This window comes from Heterodontus francisci, chromosome 4 (genome assembly GCF_036365525.1).
Source record: "Heterodontus francisci isolate sHetFra1 chromosome 4, sHetFra1.hap1, whole genome shotgun sequence".
Classification (NCBI taxonomy): Eukaryota; Metazoa; Chordata; class Chondrichthyes; order Heterodontiformes; family Heterodontidae; genus Heterodontus; species Heterodontus francisci.
Window position 1 is genome coordinate 55,559,359 of NC_090374.1, and position 16,948 is coordinate 55,576,306.

At 40.5% G+C, this 16,948-nt stretch overlaps 1 protein-coding gene across 1 annotated transcript in view; it reads right to left on the bottom strand.

Annotated features, from left to right (window-relative positions):
* Positions 1-969: 969 nt before the first annotated feature.
* The window catches only part of map1b (microtubule-associated protein 1B), a 165,655-nt gene continuing 149,676 nt past the window's right edge, over positions 970-16,948 (bottom strand). Inside the window, exons 6-7 of the mRNA XM_068029566.1 lie at positions 16,522-16,760; positions 970-7,382 (exon numbers count right to left, since the gene is read on the bottom strand). Of these exons, the coding sequence (XP_067885667.1) occupies positions 7,227-7,382; positions 16,522-16,760 (395 nt within the window). The 3' untranslated portion in view covers positions 970-7,226. The remainder of the gene's footprint in view (positions 7,383-16,521; positions 16,761-16,948) is intronic.

The following is a 16,948-nucleotide window of genomic DNA, read 5'->3' on the forward strand; positions in this document are numbered from 1 at the left end:
TATGAATTGATGAGAACTTCTACTCTTCTGCTGTTAATCTCACTAAAAATCTTGAAAAAGTTATACCTTGTCGAATGAGATATAACTGGGCTTTTAACAATGTCCTAACTTTATAATTACTGCTCAGCACCCTCACTGGGCCTGAGAAGCTGAATTCTGATATCTGAAAATTTTAAAGTGAAGTTTATTAAGTGCTTTTAATTTCTTGGTTTGCTGTGTGTGAATACTTTAATATAATTGGCTTTTTATCTGCTTGCTGACATCCCCTTGACTTGGCAGCAGATTTAAACTGCAGACTGGAAAGCCAAAGAGATCGCTAGGTCAACAACGAGCACCATCGCTTCGCCGCTGACTGCAAAATTCAGGCCATTAATACAGAACTGTTAGACACAATAAATGACTGTCCTAATAAAGAACCTCCAGGTATGGTCTCACTCTGTTTATATTTCAAAACTCTCAATCTTGCTCCTTTTTAAAGAAGTTAATAATTTCAGATTTAATTGCTCTCAAATGTCGTTAATTTAATGGATTAGAGTCCAGGACTTACAGTAGTGTTTGTTTTCATAAGGTCTAATTATATTCCATTTAGAATCACAGACATTTACTCCACAGGCCATTCAACCATATTGCGCCACCTCTCTGCTCTCTCCCCATAACCTTGAATATTCCTCTGCTTCAAATATTTATGCACTCTGTAAAAGGTGCATTGATCTCTGCAACTACTCCCTGTGGCAACACATTAACTTTGTGTCCAGAAATTTCTCTCCTCACTCTGACAATTTTAAATTGATTACCCCCTTTGTGCCGATTCCCCAAAGGAAAATATGTTTCCCTTTTCACTCCAGCAAAGCCCTTGTACAAATTTCCCATTCGAATAACTATGGACTGGGACAGCAGGTGGGAAATGTATTTACCTCATACTTGTGCATCTTACAAACATTGCTGGGGAAAAAAATAACCACAACTCAATTGTTGTATTTCATTTTATTGTGGGTTTTAATTTAATTGTTCCCTTTACATCAAATACTCCAGTGGCAGGGGATATTGCACACAATATCTGAAAAGCACTACATAATACTTTCACTGAAAACTAAGTTCTACATTAGATATGACTGGATAGAATTTTGCAGGATTATAAGACATAAATACCATACACAGCTGCAGTTTGACACATAAAACATTATTCAGATAATGGGAGGATTGTGAATTGCTGCTCAGCCAGCAGTAAGGCTGGTGCTTTCCATATTTGGAAGATAAAACTGCATGCAAGTGTTAAAGCAGATTTTTTATGTTCGCAGTCTATTCATTTTTACAAGTCATCAGCGGAACCTCTGTGAATTAAGGATGAGAGTAAATTTGGACAGTCACAAGATTGGTTGCAGTCACTTACTCAGCAATTAGGCATTAACAGTTTTTGGTCACTATTACTTTGTAATGTCACAAACATCCCATAAACAGCATCACTTAGTAAATCAGCTGATGTATCATCAGGTCACAGCTACACAATGTGGTTTCACACACATAATTCAATGTTTCAAACATTCTTGCAATGAGATTTGTTTTTTAAAAACACATTCGGAACCCCAAACACACGTTCATTCTGATCTTTAAAAGCAAGCCAGTTCCCTCACTGCAGTTGTTATCCCAATTTTAATGTACTCAATTTTTCTTTTTATTAAAACAAACTTCACAACACATACCCTTTTGATCCACAGACTACTATAAAGGGCACATGTTTGTGGTAAGGTGGGAATGAATTGCATTGCAACCTTTAAACTTGCAAGTGGATTGTGAACAAAGTTGCACCAGAACCCAGTACATTAGTTTGGATACAGTATATAAATCTGGAAGAAAATTAACTATGGCAGGATTGTCTATTTCAAAAAATGTTGGTTATTGGAATGTAACATGTTCATACCCACTTAGTTATGGCAATTCGTCATGGCTAGTTCTTTGATCCTCAAAGTCCTTGGAAACCGTCAGAAATAAGTACACAATCATTTTCACCTTACTGACATTGTGAGATTGAAGGCTTTTAAAAATACCACACAAAAAGGAAACCGTACAATACATTGTTAAATTCAGGTAAACTCGTTCCATGCTCCCACGGCACAAAGTTCGACTCCTTACCAAGTTCCTTTTAATATTGACATTTATTATCATAGTGCAATCTCACAATTACACAACATGATTTGTCCAACTCAATAAAATGACCTTTATTATGTGAGGAAATGTAAACATGAAACAGGAAACAAACAGGGGTGCAATCATCAAATACAACTTGCCGTTTATTTTTACAAATAGCAAACTTTGATTATCTAGACTTTACCCCCACTTCCATATTTGCTGTCCCCACTTTGTTACAGCAACTTAACCTGTTCTCTGAAGGCCCGGTTTTGATGTTTTATTTTTCTAAAGAAAAAACGGTTCCTACAAAACATTCTATCCCTTTTCAGTAGAAATGAAGGAAAAAAGAGCCATGGGAAGAGACCTGTAGAAAGGTAAGCTTTAAAAGTACAACAATGTATTTAAAGAACTACACCCCTTGTCAAAAAAAGTGTGTACCATTCAGAAAAAGTTATACACCACAGTGTGCATATATGCACCTTGCTCTGGGCAAATGACATGCCACTTCAACTAGAACTATTTGAGAGGGTGTAAAGACTCATTCAAAAGTTGAAGCAAGTCTCCACCAAAATTTTACACAGGGACATCAATACAACAGCACACCACGTGCACATTCTCTCAACACTCAATCCATGATAACACAACTATTTACTCGAGATGTCATTATGCTTTCAAAGAAGTGTAGGGAAGGGCAATTTATCTTTAACAGTCATAACAAACTCCTTTGCAAAAGACATAAATTAGAACAGCTTATCTTACAATATTTTTAAATTCAACCATTGATTCTAGACTAAAATCATACAGAACAGGAGGAGGCCATTTTGGCCCATCATGCCTGTGCTAGCTCTTTCAAAGAGCTATCCAATTAGAAAAGGAATTTTTTAAAAAGAAATTTTTATAGTTTGTAATTTTGTAGAGTCACAGCTATGGGCTATAATGGAACTAAATCTTCAAAAATTCTGTGTTCAAATAAGTTAGTACAAGAACAAAGTTACTAGTGTCAAGAAGCTGGAGGGTTTGAAACCAGGGCTGGTACATCTTTCATACTTTGTCTGTCTTCAAAGCTGTGCTAAGGATGTTCCCCTGTGTGAAGAACCATTCAAACAATTTGAATCTTTTGAATTTAGCTGTTTTTGTATCTCTCCATGATTCTACAAATAAATGCTACTCAGCAACGTAATGAGCACAAGAAGATAGGTGGCATGGTGTCACTTTTGGACCTTTGTAATGTGCCTGATCCATCCCCCACCCACCTACCGTATGCTCCCAGTCCATACCACACTACTCTTGAGCCAGCTGGCAGGAGATGTGCAATAGTGCCCTGGGGCTTAGTTCATTGAATTTTTTAAAAAAAATCCTGTCTTGTGGGGGAAGTATCAGAGATTTCACCGGGCTCTTTGTCTTTACAGTGTGGTTGCTAATAGGACCAAATGCATAGAGGTTGAATTCTGTCACCCTGTAATATAGTGTATTAGAGGACCATCACACAGCAACACCATGCAGTTTCTAACAGTAACAGCTTTGAGCAGCTCAAACAAGCCAAATATAAAGTACATGGTCACTGACTTTTTAAACTTCTATTATTATGAGGGTGCGGCCATCGTTTAAAAGTAAAGTCTTTAATTTAGTCGGCATTCAAACCATACAGGTACAAAACCAACACCTTTAGAGCATCTAAAATTTACTTAAAATTGAAGTGTTGGCATTAGTTGTAGAAGCTAAAATTAAAAAGGTTTTTCTTAAATAGCAAAAACAAATAATTTAAAACCATGTGCTCCAGTAATGCTTCTTAAATAATCTACTTTGAAAAATATCCTCAAATAAAATACCACAATAATAAAACTTTATATTACAAATGTAATATTGCATAAGTTCAGTGTCTGAAGCAACACGATAAAATTTGACTCCAATGAAGCCTGCCCACCTTAGGAAAGCTGCATACAAAAACAGTGCAAACGTAACGGTGCTTTCATTTTCTGTTAAAACAACTTTGCATCACATTTTTGTTTACATAAAGTATTTAAAAATAAAATAAATCACCTTTTTAAAAAAAAAAGTACTATATAAAAATGAGGTCATACCTGTGGGGAAGCAGCTGCTTAAGTTGTACATCTGACAAAGTTACAATCAGTGGGGTCAAAGGTCATCTAATTCCAGACTAAGGCTCATCAACTAGATCCAACAGTGGACATATTTGGACTACGATGGAGAAGGGAGTTAAATCAGATATGAAGGGTTACTAAAAAGTCAGTAAGTTTTCACTGTCCTCATACATATTTTTTTCTGTGCATCAATTAATCATTGTGTCAGGGCAGAAATCCCATTACGTAAATACTGTAATGATCCACTTTGTAAATAACAAGCTCTATAGGTATTCTGGCAGGTGTGCACAACACTACCTACATGTAATGCCTGCCTTTCATCACAGTAGTTGGAGGCTATAATTATTAAACCCTATCAAGAATCTCAATAAAGAATCCATAAATCTGAATGACACATGATACGACAATCCAAGTGATTTCTGATCCTGCACATTCAGCTGGAGGTGGAAACGTGCAAGTATTACAGCAAAGAAATAGCTGTCATATTTGGTATAAAAGAAAAGTACATTTGTGTCACAAAGATTTACATGGTATTCTGCTCTCAGCTATTAGGATTTTTAACTGGGAAACAGCAAGCCTTGGAAGAGTAAGCATAGAAGAATGAATCAAGACGATAAGAAAATAATGGGCTTTAGATTATCATTAATGTTGCACATTCACATCTTATGTAGCACTGAGTGTTGTACTGCACTACCACTTATCAGATTAAAACGGAACTACTGTAGTTCTCAATGCATTTCACTTGAACATTTAGGCATTTGTTGACTTGCATTTCTCCCAAAACTAATTTCCCCTCATTCAACAAACCAAATATATTTACTAAAATATACACCTAATACATTCTCAACACAAAAATATAATATTCAAAAATATATGAGCTTCCTTGCTAGGTTTTCTAGGAAAGGTTCATAAGTAGGAACAAATTATGAGTATTCATGAGAGGGTATTTGCAATTGTCATAGATACCTATATGGCTTATGTGGACTCCAATCATACTGCTGAAGAATTCCCAAATCCGCCTTACAAGTGCCTAGTTCACTGTTGAACTGCTGGTAAACCAAGTGAAATAACTTTGAATTGAAATAGCTTCATTTTTCCAGCATTACTTCAGTCTTCAACTAACCAATCATCATCCACACACACATTTTTTGTTAAAGGTACAAATTGATTTCTGAAAACTCTCCCAATATTTCCAACAGCACCATCTCTAATTGGGAATCCATTTTTATACAACATGAAGCTGCTTAATTTACTTGCTCAAAAACATGCAGCATACATTTTTTTCTTTACCAAAATAATGTAAAAAATCTTCTAGTGCTTCCCAGGTTCTGACACTGCACTCCCTCACTTTTCAAGTCATTAGATTGATTAGTTTTAACCTTCTAGTAAAGCAGTGGTGTGAAGAAATGCACTCAACACTTCTAAATTCCTTGCATGACACAAAACTACAATTCTGTTCACCACAGTCTGGTACACTTAGACTTACACCTGTACAACTTGTGTCTTGTGTGTGGATTTCAAAGTAAAACAACTCAATTTTATAATTACAAATGCTTTGCATGTACAACTTATTGAAGAAGATACACCAAAATATTTTCCACTGTTGGATCTTTTATCAAATATGAATTAAAACAGAATTAATTTAAATTTGGATTATACTACATTAACAGCATTACACCAGAGACTGCACATTACCAGATCTAGTCAAAATTGGATGTACTAAGCTATAAGGATTATCAATAAGGTCCTAGCAAAGATAATTTATAGAACTATAAATGGTCAATAGTTTAGCGAGTTACAAAAGCCAGCACCCCTTCTGCCCAAGTCAGCATAATGCACCCAGCTAGTGAACCATTATTGACTTTTTTGGCTAAAACAGAAATTAATTCATACAAACAGCATAGGCTACATATTAATAACATGGTACATAACCAAAAGCAAGGAATGAAACTTTCTGCATACTTGAACTGACTTTTCTCCATATTTAAGTACCACCTGATCCTGTGCTTGCTAAAAACTACTTTAGAAAAAAAAGTATACATCACATTTGAACATCTGCTATGACTGGTCTCAAGGAAATCATGGTGTCGCATACACAAACAGACACATCCACACCCACACCCACACCCACACACATCACAGCACTATTCAAACTACTGTCCTACACTGATCTTCATTACTGATCTGTTGTCTGCCTCATACACTTCCCATTTAAAAAAAAAGTGCAACCTAGATCACAATACATTCAAGTCACTGTCTAAGGCAAAATGACTAGTATGTGTACTCCCAACTCCTTTGGTCTCTGCTTAAGTATATTAGCTGTCATTTTTTTAAGCATGCAGTTTTATCAAGGCTTAATGGCAATATGCCATGTTCAAATGCAGAATTAAATCTGTCAAGAAGCTGGTACACAGGGAACATGCCTTAGTTAAATATCTCTGCATATTTATGGAGGGTGAGGTGGATGGGCTGGTTATGTGAATAGGGTTCAAAATACTTGAGTTTTGTACATGTTGCATCACCATGTGGACTTCAAAGTTGTATACTGCCTTGTACAACATTATAGTCATTAAAAAGCTAAATCTCACACTTTTTAAAACTATTGTTGTTTACAGTTTGTTATGGTTTGCTGCTGTGTAAAGGTTCTATTCCCACAGGTAAGAATCATGTAACTTTCCTTCACTAAATCAGTTTCTTCTAAACACAAAGACCCTGAACCAGGATCAACCACACCACAAATGTAACAGATTTGGAGCTTAGCAGATTCAAGTATTTTAAACCCTGCTGTTACTTTTTTTTAGGAATACGAAAGTTTTGCCTTAGCATAGGAACTAAATAGTCTGGAAAGTGTTACACGCTAGTGACCTGTATAACAAATCTATCGTACAATATTCAGCAGACGCTGATTTACATCTGCTTTCCCTCCTTTTTAAATTTCCATTTGAGTGCTTCCCCTTGGACAACTGGTTGAATGTTCTGGTTTTATGGGACTCCCAATTACAGTTCGATCTTGCATGCAGGAAACGACTCGTCTTGCATGACGACAGTGCTGCTGCTTGCTAGTACCATGATGTTGAGGTCCTGTTGCTTCTCATGAGTTTGCTGGTACCATTCCCGCATGACTTCGGAATCATGGGTTGGGATCAGGGTAACCTAAAATCCAACACAAAACCATGGTGAAACTCTACTCCACCTACTATTTAAACAATCAGAATCACAACTACTCAATATTCCATGAGTCGATATGTGGATAGTAGACGTATGAGACAAGTTGCCAGCTGGTGCGTTGAGTACTGACCCTCTGCAAACGTTCAAAAGAGAGCTGAACCAGTTCCCGGCTGGGGCAGAAATCATATCTTATAAAATGCAGCTGATCTATCAGCTAATAAAAGCAACAACAACTTGCATTTATATCGCACCTTTAGCGTAGAGAAACATCCTAAGGCACTTCACAGCAGTAACTTTCAAATGAAATTTAACACTGAGCCATATAAAGAGTTATTAGGGTAGATGACCAAAATCTTGGCTAAAGAGGTAAGTTTTATGGAGTGTTTTAAAGGGAGAAAGTAATGTTGAGAGGTAGAGGGGTTTAGGGAGGGAATTCCATAGCTTACGGTCTAGGCAGCTGAAGGGACGGCTGTCAATGTTATAGCAAAGAAAATTGGGGATGCTCAAAAGGCTAGAATTGGATGAGGGCAGATACATTGGAGAGTTGTAGAACTGGAGGAGATTACAGAGATGGGAAGGTGTGAGGCCATGGAGAGATTTGAAAACAAGGATGAGAATTTTAAATTTGAGGCGTTGATGGACTGGGAACCAATGTAGATCAGTGAGCAAAGAGGTGATGGGTGGACCAGACTTGGGGTGAATTAAGATACAGGCAGCAGAGTTTTGGATGAGCTCAACTTTGATGGACTGTGCAAGGTGCGAGGCCAGCCAGGGTCAAAGTGGTCTCCTGGACTGGTTTTGATTGCCTAAGCGGGGTCGGAGATGCTTTCTCCTGGTTTCTTTTCTGTAAATTGGCTATGGGTTTTTACCATTTCTTTGCCTCTCAAAGGAAATTGCATGACTGCTAGTGAATGGGTGGAGGAGGGGTGACTAATCATGATGCTTCAGGCATCACTACTGTGCAGGCTTGAAGGACCAGATTGTCTTTTTCTGCCCATCATTATTGTATGTTTGTATGTTCATGTAAATGATGCTGATTAATAAAATCGGTCTTTTTAGACAATACTAAGCAGGATTTGCTAATTATGATTTTTTTCATCTTTACAGTAGTTAATATTTTATATTACATCACTGGTTTTGAGGCCGCCATGCTTGGCTTTATGTTCCACCTTGGCTCCTGCCCTAACTGTGTTGATGGTGAAATAGCATTTCATTTCTAAACACTGCCTTTTACTCATTTCTCCAGCTCCTTCTCCATTTTTGAACATTTCATTCTTACAGGCCTCACACCGCTTCATGATCCTCCTTATTTAATCACTCACAGTTGCTTTCCTCAGAATTTTCTTCCCTCATAACTGTCCATATGACTTTTTTTCATTCGTTCCAGGGGTGTGAGTTTCGCTGGCTAGGCCAGCATTTATTGTTTATTCCGAACTGCCCTTCAGCATGGTGAGCCGCCTTCTTGAACTGCTGCAGTCCATGTGGTGTACGTACACCCACAGTCCATTTAGGGAGGGAGTTTTTTTTTGACCTAGCCATATTGAAGGAACAGCGGTATAGTTCCAAGACAGGATGGTGAGTGATTTGTACGGGAACTTGCAGGTGGTCGTGTTCTCATGCATCTGCTGCCCTTATCCTTCTAGGTGGCAGAGGTCACGGGTTTGGAAGGTGCTGTCGAAGCAGCCTTGGCGAATTACTGGAGTTCACCTTGTATATGGTACACACTGCTGCCATTGTGTGCTGATGGTGGAGGGAGTGAATGTTTTAGGTGGTGAATGGGGTGACTATCAAGTGGGCTGCTTTGTGCTGAATGGTGTCGAGCTTCTGAGTGTTGGAGCTGACTCCTGACTTGTGCCTTGTACATAGTGGAGTTACTCTGGGAAGTCAGGAGGTGAGTTACTTGATACAGAATTCCCAGCTTCTGACCTGCTCTTGTAACCACAGTATTTAGAGGGCTGGTCCAGTTAAGTTTCTGGTCAATAGTAACCTCCCAGGATGTTGATGGTTGGGGATTCAGCGAATGACTATTGAATGTCAAAGGCAAGTGGTTAGATTCTCTCCTGTTGGAGATGGTCATAGCCCGGCACTTGTGTGGCACCAATGTTACCTGCCACTTATCAGCCCAAGCCTTATTGTTGTCTCTGTACCGAGAATCCACATCTGTGGTGATATTAATTTCCATCTGATCTCACCTTGGCTGACTTCCGTGCCCTCCCTTCCATTGCCAAACTCACCCTTCAAACTCACTCCCCCATTGATACCATGGCCATCCTCTTTAATGTCATCACACGAGTGGAGAAATTGGACTTGCACCCAAAACGTGCGACAACTCAGCAGAGAAATTGCTTTGCATGCTGACCTGAGACCCAAGTCAAATTTAGCATTGGACCTTATTTGAATAAAAGCAGCGAGTTGTGGGCACCAAAGAGACCTCCCGACTTCAGCTTGCCAGTCACGGCCTGACAAATTCTGGCCACTCCACACTGAGCCTGGTGCGTGTGCAGGGTGTAGGAGAGGTAAAGCTGAGCCTAGGGTGGGAGAGTGGGAGGGATGGGGGTCAGGGAAAATGAGTGTGGGTGGCTGAAACCTGCCATATATAATATTTTTTAAGTTTTGAGGTCAGTTTTTTAGCAGTCCACAGTGGTCCCTTTAGGGATTACAGGTTAGGCCATTCATGACCTCCAACCTACTCCAACACTAACCCTCTATTCAGGATGACTAACACCGTTATTTTCAGTAGATTCCAGTCTATTATGAACTTAAGAAATAGGAGCAGGAGTAGTCCATATAGCCCTTTGTGCCTGCTTCACTATTCAATATGATCCTGATTGATCTAATGCCTCAAAACCACTTTCCCACCTGCTCCCCATATTCCCTGAGAGACCAAAAATTTGTCTTTCTCAGCTTTGAAAATATTCAATGATGAAACATCCACAACCCTCTGGGGTAGAGAAATCCAAATATTGACAACCCTCTGACTGAAGGAATTTCTCCTCATCTCAGTCCGAAATGAACAACTCCTTATCTTGAGACCATGTCTCAAGATCATGTTCTAGGTTCCCCAGCCAGGGGAAACAACCTCTGTGTCTACCCTGTCAAGCCCTTCAGAATCTTTTATGTTTCAATGAGATTGCCTCTCCTTTTAATTTCCAGAGAGTATAGGCCCAATTTACTCAGCCTCTCATCATAGGACAAACCCCTCATCCCAGGGACCAATCTAGTGAACCTTCGCTGTACCACCTCCAAGGCAAATATATCCTTCCTTAGATATGGAGACCAAAACTGTGCACACAGCTCCAGGTGTTGTCTCACCAAAGCCGTATACAAGTGTAGCAAGACTTCCTTATCCTTGTACTCCAATCCCCCTGCAATAAAAGCCAACATGCCTCTTGCCTTAAATAAAAACAGTAAGTACTGGAAATACTCAGCAGGTCAGGCAGCATCTGTGGAGAGAGAAGCAGAGTTAACATTTCAGGGTCTGTGACTATTCATCAGAACTGGACTGTTTGGAGCCTTGGATAATGAAGAGAGAGGATTTAAAAGGGCAGGTATTACACCTCCTGTGATTACATGAGAAGGTGCTGTGGGAAGGGGATGAGCTGTCGAAGGTGATGGAGAAGTGGACCAGGGTGGCGCAGAGGAACGATCCCTTCGGAATGCTGACAGGAGGGGAAGGGGTGTTTGGTGGGGGCATCACACCGGAGGTGGCGGAAATGGTGGAGGATGATTCTTTGGATGTGGAGGCTGGTGGGGTGGAAAATGAGGACAAGGGGAACCCTGTCATGGTTCTGGGAGGGAGAGGAAGGGATAAGTGTGGGAAATGAGTCGGATATGGTTGAGGGCCCTGTCAACCACAGTTGGGGAGGGGGGGATCCTCAGTTGAGGAAAAAGGAAGACATGTCAGAAGCACTGTTGTGGAAGATAGCATCATCAGAACAGATGCGTTGGAGACAGAGAAACTGGGAGAATGGGATGGAGTCCTTACAGGAAACAGGGTTTGAGGAGGTGTAGTCAAGGTAGCCAAGGAAGTCGCTGGGCTTATAATGAATATTAGTAGACAGCCCATCGCCAGAGGTGGAGACAGGGAATTCGAGGAAGGGAAGGGAAAGTGTCGGAGATGGACTATGTGAAGGTGAGAGAAGGGCGGAAATTGGAAGCAAAGTTGATGAAGTTTTCCAGTTCAGGGCGAGAGCAGGAAATTGCACCAATACCAGAAAAAGAGGGAGGGAGGGGGCCTGAGTAGGACTGGAACAAGGAATGTTCGACACATCCCACAAAAAGATAAGCATAACGAGGGCCCTGCAGGTACCCATAGCACACCTTTTATTTGAAGGAAGTGAGTGGAGTTGAAGGAGAAGTTGTTCAATGTACGAACAAGTTCAGCCAGGTGGAGGAGGGTAGTGGTGGATAAGGACTGGTTGGGCCTCTGCTCAAGGGAGAAGTGGAGAGCCCTCAGACCTTCCTGGTGGGGGATGGAGTTGAAGAGAGATTGGACGTCCATAGTGAAGAGGAGGTGGTTAGGGCCAGGAAACTGGAAATTGTCAAAATGATGTAGGGTGTCTGAAGAGTAACGGATGTAAGTGGGAAGAGACTGGACCAGGGGGGGAGAAAAAGAGTCAAGATAGGAAGAAATAAGTTCAGAGGGGCATGAACAGGCTGAAACAATGAGTCTGCCAGGACAATCCTGTTTGTGGATTTTGGGAAGGAGGTAGAAGTGGGCTGTCTGGGGTTGCGGGACTATGAGGTTGGAAGCTGTAAAGGGAAGATCTCTGGAGGAGATGAGGTCAGTGACAGTCCTGTGGACAGTGGCTTGATGTTCGGTGATGGGGTCATGGTCCAGGAGGAGGTAGGAATAAGTGTCTGAGAGTTGGCGCTCAGCCTCTGTAAGGTAGAGGTCAGTATGCCAGGCTCTATGACTCTATGACAACAACAGCACCACCCTTGTCAGCAGGTTTGATCACAATGTCAGGGTTAGACCTGAGAGAACAGAGTGCAGCAAGTTCAGAGGGAGACAGGTTAGACTGAGTGAGGGGAGCAGAGAAATTAAGATGGCCGATGTCACGCCGACAGTTCTCAATGAAAAGATCAAGAGCAGGTAAGAGGCCAGAGGGAGGGGTCCAGGTAGAGGGAGAATACTGGAGGCCGGTGAATGGGTCTACTGATTGGGGGGAGGACTCCTGGCCAAAGTACTGAGCCCGGAAGCGAAGACGACAAAAGAAGAGCTCAACGTCAGGCCAAGCATGAAATTCAGTGAGGTGGGGGTGTAAGGGGATAAAACTGAGCCCTTTGTTAAGTAAAGATCATTCAGAATCAGGGTTGGGAAGGTCAGAGGGTATTGTGAATACACGGCAAGGGGTCAGATCAGAAGGGACCGGGTCAGAGAGAAGTGAAGGGGAAGAAGGATCTGGAGGGGCACTGGTCCTCATGAGCTGCTGGAGCTTGCATTCCTCAGCACCTGAAAGGAAGAGAAAAGGTTTTTTGTTCACATGTCGGATAAGATGATGGATGAAATGAAACTGCAGAGCAGAACAGCTTTGAGATAGGGTAAATCTGTGCTTCTGGAGAGAGAGGTCCCGTGTGTACATGTGGCAGCGCATGGCACTGAGTGTGGATCTCAGGATGTGGAGAGAACAGCAGTCTGAGGAACACTGTATTTCTTGGAGATACCTGTAATCCTGGGTGGATTCAAAACATGAAGAATGAAACTTCAGTTGGAATCCACGTGGAATAAGTCGGAGCCGGAGACAGTCACTGAGGAAGGAGATGTGGATCTGAAAATGAGTTTTGCTAGAAACCTTATCAAACAGCAGGAGGGAAATAGAAAGCAATGAAGGTGAAACAAGGTAAAAGAGACAAACAGAAATTCCGTCGGAGAGAAGAGCAGAACTTCTTCAAGGTCGGCATTCCTGAAAGAGAAGTGACAGTGAATTAAACACTAAAATAAAAGCAAAATACTGCATATGCTGGAAATCTGAAATAAAAACAGAAAGTGCTGGAAATACTCAGCAGGTCTGGCAGCATCTGTGGAGAGAGAAGCAAAGTTAACGTTTCAGATCTGTGATCTTTCAGAAGAAATGCCTTTTGCCTTCCTAATTCATGCTGATTTTCTGTGTTCCTTGTACGTGTACACCCATGTCTCTCTAAACATCATTTAGAAGTTTCATGCCTTTTAAAAAATATTCTGCTTTTCTGTTCTTACTACCAAAGTGAATAACCTCACACTTTACCACATTATACTCCATCTGCCACCTTGAGCTGACACACTTCACCCGTCTATATCTATTGACAGCCTCTTTGTGTCCTGCTCACAGCTTACATTCCCACCTCGCTTTGTATCGTCAGCAAACTTAAATACATTACATTCGGTCTCTTCGTCTAAGTCATGAATATCGATTGTAACTAGCTGAGGCGCCAACACTGATCCTTGCAGGATTCTACTAGTTACAGCCTACCAACATAAAAATGCTCCATTTATCCCTACTGTCTGTTTCCTGTCCATTAACCAATCCTCCACCCATGGGGTATTCACCTTTTGTGTGGCCTCTTAGGTACATCCTGAAGAACACTAATAAAATTGTCAAACAGGGTTTCGCTTTGTAAAACCACGTTGACTCTGTCTGATCATACTATGATTTTCTAAGTGCACTGTTAAGACTTCCTTAATAGTAGTTTCCGGCATTTTCCCAATGACTGATGTCAACTGGTCTTTAGTTCCCTTTCTCTCTCCCTCCTTTCTTGAATAGTGGTATTACATTTGCTAACTTCCAATCTGCTGGGACCGTTCTAGAACCTAGAGAATTTTGGAAAATTATAACCAGTGAATTCACTAACTCTGCAGCTACCTCTTTTAGTGTCCTAGAATGTAGGCTGTAGGCCATCAGGTTTAGTTTAGAGATACAGCACTAAAACAGGCCCTTCAGCCCACCGAGTCTATGCCGACCAAGAACCACCCATTTATACTAATGCTACACTAATCCCATATTCCTACCACATCCCCACCTGTCCCTATATTTCCCTACCACCTACCTACACTAGGGGCAATTGCTAATGGCCAATTTACCTATCAACCTGCAAGTCTTTGGCATGTGGGAGGAAACCGGAGCACCCGGAGGAAACCCACGCAGACACAGGGAGAACTTGCAAACTCCACACAGGCAGTACCCAGAATTGAACCCGGGTCACTGGAGCTGTGAGGCTGTGGTGCTAACCACTGCGCCACAAGGTCCTTGAGATCTGTTAGCTTTTAAACCTTTAAGTTTCTCTAATACTTTTTCTCTTCTGATACTAATTACTTTAAGTTCCTCACTCTTATCAGCCCCTTAGTGACTCTCTATTTCTGGTTTGTAATTTGTATCTACCACCATGAAGACAAATACAAAATATTTGTTCAACATCTCCCATTTCCTCATTCTCCATGATAATTTCTCCTGTCTCTGCCTCTAAGGGACCAATATTTACTTTAGCTACCCTCCTCCTTTTTCTATACTTGTAAAAGCTCTTATAATCTGTTTTTATAATCCCGGATAGTTTACTCTCATATTTCTATTTTTTTCCTTTTTTTATATATCAAACTTTTCGTCACCCTTGCTGATTTCTAAAACTCTTCCAATCCTCAGGCTTACTATTATTCTTCGCAACAGTGTAAGCCTCTTCTTTTAAACTAATGCTATTCTTAACTTCCCTAGTAGTTTCTCACTGATTTTTTTGTTTTTAGCAGAACATATTTTTGAACATTTTGAATCATTTCTTTAAATGTTTCCCTTTATTTATTTACCAGCATACCTTTTAAACTATTTACCCGATCAGCCATAGCCAGCAGTCTCCCCATGCCTATGTAACTGGCTTTCTTTAAGTTTAAGATTCTTGTTTAGGACTTGAGTATGCAGCTCTCAAACTTTATATGGAATCCAACTGCATTATTATCATTCTTTTCCCAGAGGATCTTTCACAATGAGATTACTAATTAACCCTGCTTCCTTACACAATGCTAGATCTAAAATAGCTTTATCCCTAGTTGGTTCCACGATGTATTGTTCCAGGAAACTGTCATGAAAACATTCTACAAACTCATCTTCCAGACTATCTTTGCCAATTTGATTTGTCTAGTCTATATGAAGATTAAATTCCCCCATGATTATTACATTGCCTTTGTTAGAAACCCCAATTATTTCTTGCTTAACATTCTACTTGGTACATTAGCCATCTTCATAGCCTAGTACAACTAGTCCCACAAGTAGACCCCAATAAGTATAGAAAAGCAGTGACCAGCCGGTTTCAGGTGGGCAGGCTGCTCATCCACTTAGAGCCCTGGCACTTGTCTGATTTACAATTCTGTGAAGAGCCTTGAGATGTTTTCTACATTAAAGGCACTCTGTAAATGCAAGTTAGTCTTCTTGTCATACAGATCTGAACCATAGAACCATAGAAAAGTTATGGCACAGAAAGAGGCCGTTCAGCCCATCGTGTCTGTGCTGGCTGAAAGAAGTAGGTGCCCAATCTAATCTGATATTAAAAGTTAATGGCTTTCTGAAGAATCAAGGAGTTGAGGTACAGGTTTAATCAAATGGTGTAGCAGGTTCACAGGGGGCTGAATGTTCCTCTGTTCCTAAGTTGAACAGGAAACCAGGATTCTTAAAGACAATTTTAGTAATGAAGATATTTTATTCGAGGACACAGTGATGCTGAATATAACAAGAGATGAAGAATGTTTAAGGTTGGAGCCAAAGGAAATAGTTACAACTGTTGATTAAGCTTGTGAAAGACATGAAACTGTATGTTACAGGAATTAAAAGGAACAAAATTGAAGGGCATGCAAGAAATCAAGCTACAGCAATTCAGCTAGTGTACTGCAAGAAGACAGGGGGGAAGACTTAATACCACAGCGTAACAGTGCAGCCAGCAGTGAAGTTCACTGACATGCTTCTGCTGGAGGTGCCTGTTTGTACTCATCAGTGTTCACTTAAACTTATCAACAGTAACATGAATGGAAAATAGATTTATAATGCCGTGCAGGTAAACATTTAAAACATTATAAATACATTATTTAACTGTGAATCATTTGGAAAATTGTAAAAACATAAAAATTATAAAATAGGATTTGGAAAGAGAGAGGTAGTAACCTTACCTGCATGTTACTGCCCCACTGAGACTTGCCATCCAGGAGAGCATCCAGCACAGCCCTGCTTGGTTCCTCAGCTGCATGGTCATTTCCACTCACTACATAGTAGGAAGATCTCACTTGTTTGAAAAACTCTGCATCCACAGTCTTGGCACTGCAGTGATTTGGAATGTATACCAGGTCAAGGTACACAGGAGGTCCTGGGGGCACCAATGGCATACCTGCTGCCTTACTGCCACTGGAAGCTTAAACAGAAAGGATTCAACGTTTCACTATAATGGCACTGCAAAAATCAATTCCCTAAAAAGAGAATATGAATTCCAAAGTTTTGTTCTAAACACAATAATTTAGCGACAATACTTAAATCAAATGCGTTTTCCCCCAATGTCTCCATGCCATTTCTGGAGGCACTGATTCATGTTGGGTATAGTTC